Source organism: Lactuca virosa, chromosome 3 (assembly GCF_052849685.1).
Source record: "Lactuca virosa cultivar CGN04683 chromosome 3, Lactuca_virosa_CGN04683_v6, whole genome shotgun sequence".
In the NCBI taxonomy this organism is placed as follows: domain Eukaryota; kingdom Viridiplantae; phylum Streptophyta; class Magnoliopsida; order Asterales; family Asteraceae; genus Lactuca; species Lactuca virosa.
Genome location: NC_136428.1, coordinates 52,235,040 through 52,237,550, shown reverse-complemented (window position 1 = coordinate 52,237,550; position 2,511 = coordinate 52,235,040). Strand labels below are relative to the sequence as shown.

The 2,511-nt window shown below is 38.7% G+C and overlaps 1 protein-coding gene across 1 annotated transcript; it reads right to left on the bottom strand.

Moving 5' to 3' along the window:
• Positions 1–237: 237 nt before the first annotated feature.
• On the bottom strand, positions 238–2,511 carry SQD1 (sulfoquinovosyldiacylglycerol 1). Its single transcript, XM_079084464.1, has 3 exons — positions 2,365–2,511; positions 992–2,046; positions 238–904 (listed from the first exon to the last, which is right to left on the bottom strand). The coding sequence occupies exons 2-3, from the start codon at positions 2,024–2,026 to the stop codon at positions 503–505; spliced, it is 1,437 nt and encodes a 478-aa protein (XP_078940590.1). The 5' UTR covers positions 2,027–2,046; positions 2,365–2,511; the 3' UTR covers positions 238–502.

The window sequence follows — 2,511 nt, the reverse complement described above, 5'->3', positions numbered from 1 at the left end:
CCTAATGCTAATACTATTTGGCAACCAACTTTCACCTTCTGATCTTTTAAGCCTTCCTAGGTTACAACATTATTCAAATGACATAATTAGGTAACTCCCAAGGTTTACTTCCTTGATTCATGGACATTTACATCAAATTTTCTTAATGCCCCGTAATGTAATAAATAACAACATACTTCGGGTTTTTTTCCTTCTTGTGTTAAGATATTTTCACCATACCCATAACAAAGCTTCATATAGCGTGTTTGAACATTGTCACTCGTCATATTTAATCATAAAAATTGTTTTTGACATCATTTTACAATCTTTCCCAAATGACACCCTATTTTTTCCACATTTATAACCTACACATCATATCATTAGTTCCAAAAGCATTGTTTTCACAAGTTCTGCATCATTTTTAGCATCACATTAACATACTTTAAAAACCATAATCTCATATTTTAAAATCGTCCAGTTCTGAGTCAAGTTCCCAAAGTAACTCACCAAGTACACAACAATATTAAGCAGATACAGTTTTTGGCTTGGCCCCAATCTTTCTCCAAGAAACACTCGGCATGATCTGTTTCGTGTCAACTCGGTCTTTAAACTGAACAGCAAAATTGAGGAGCGAGTCAAGAAGTGAGTCAGACAGTAGATGTGGTTCGAGTCCCAACTCAATGAGTTTCGTATGCTTAGCATTGTAGTAATGTTCCTCTGCTTCAACTCTAGGGTTAGGCACAGATATCGTTTGCACTTCAATTCCAAGCTTCTCTCCCGCTTTTGTAACAAGTGATGCAAGTTGATTCACTGAAAACTGCTCTGTGAATTGATTAAATACCCGAAATTCACCGCGTTTTGCTGGATTTGAAATCGCAAGCTCCACACACTGCACTGTGTCTCTAATGTCTAGATAACCCCGAGTCTGTTAAATGCAAAAAATAACAACGTACTTTCATTGATTTTCGTTTAGACAATACATTCAAGATAATAAGCATATGAAATGACGAACCTGCCCTCCTTTTCCATAAACAGTAAGGGGATGGCCCACTGCTGCTTGAACACAAAATCGATTCAAGGCTGTTCCAAAGATACCATCGTAATCGAATCGGTTGTAGAGTTCTTCATGCATCTCGGTTTCAGCTGTTCTAACACCATAAACGACTCCTTGATTCAAATCAGTGGCTCGGATCCCCCAAGCTTTACAAGTAAACGCGATATTGTTTGAATCGTGTACTTTACTCAAATGGTAAAAAGAGCTTGCTTGTTTTGGGTAAGGTAAAGTGTCTGTTCTTCCATTGTGTGTTATGGTGATATACCCTTCTTCAATGTCGATATTTGGTGTTCCATATTCTCCCATTGTCCCGAGTTTCACAAGATGGCAATCTTCAGAGAACTCTTTGATAGCAAATAAGACGTTGAGGGTACCGAGGACATTGTTTTGTTGGGTGTAGAGAGCTCGTGACCTGTCAATCATGGAGTAAGGTGCGGATCTTTGCTCACCAAAATGGACGACTGCATCAGGTTTGAAAGATGTGAATGCTTCTGATAAGAATTCAAAGTCACAGACATCACCAATGTAGAGGTTTATGTCTTTTTGTGTGAGGGATCTCCACCTTCTGATACGATCATGGATTGATGAAATGGGTGTGAGTGAATCGAGCCCAAGTTGATCATCAAAATGGCGGCGAACAAGGTTGTCAACAATGGCAACTTCGTAATTTTTGTTGGATAAATGGAGGGAAGTGGCCCACCCACAGTAACCATCACCGCCAATGACCATCACACGGGTTGGCCTTGGTTGTTCGCCGGAGGTTTGGCCGGAGGTGGAGCCTGGTTTTGGTCCAGGTTGTTGGAGAGTGGTTGCACGTACAGAGAAAAGTTTCTTTGTGTTGTTTTTGTTTAATGAAAGGGTTTTGAATGGTTGGATTGAAGTGCGTAGAGTGAGTGAAGTGGGGAATGAAGATGAGCTTTGTTTCAATGATTTAGGGCTGGTTTTGGAGCAGGAGATGTTCAGTGGGCAAGAAGCAGAAAGTAGATGTGCCATTTTCACATCCAATTCAGTACCTGTAATATGGATTTTGTTAGATGTTATGTGAAACAATTCTCAATTTGTAGCATTTCTGCTAGGTTATCGATTTTTCTAACCCTAAAATTCAACAACTAAGAACTAAGAAGCAGAAATTAATATAAAAAGAGTAGGTTTATCTTCAATTTGTCAGAATTCAGAATCATCGAATTACTCCATTGATGATTATATCTTCATTCCATCAGTGAATACTATAAACTAAGATAAGAGATCATTTTCAATTGCCGACTACGAGCAGAATCTTGCTTAACAAAACCGAACAAAAACGAGTATAAATAAGAGGAAGTTTCATATACCTGCCGAGTAATAACTGATAAAAACAGCACAAAATCACTTGCAATTTGCAGTGGTTCTGGATTCTGAACTTAGTTTTTGCTCTGTTATCTCCTCCTTTCGTCCTGATTAATAACCCAGAAATTGGGTATCAGGCAGCATTGTAATGT

Coding starts and splice junctions, on each gene's coding strand:
- SQD1 (XM_079084464.1), bottom strand. CDS start 2,026: ATGGCACATCTACTTTCTGCTTCTTGCCCACTGAACATCTCCTGCTCC. Junction 905..991: donor TTTATGGAAAAGGAGGGCAG/GTTCGTCATTTC, acceptor TGCATTTAACAG/ACTCGGGGTTATCTAGACAT.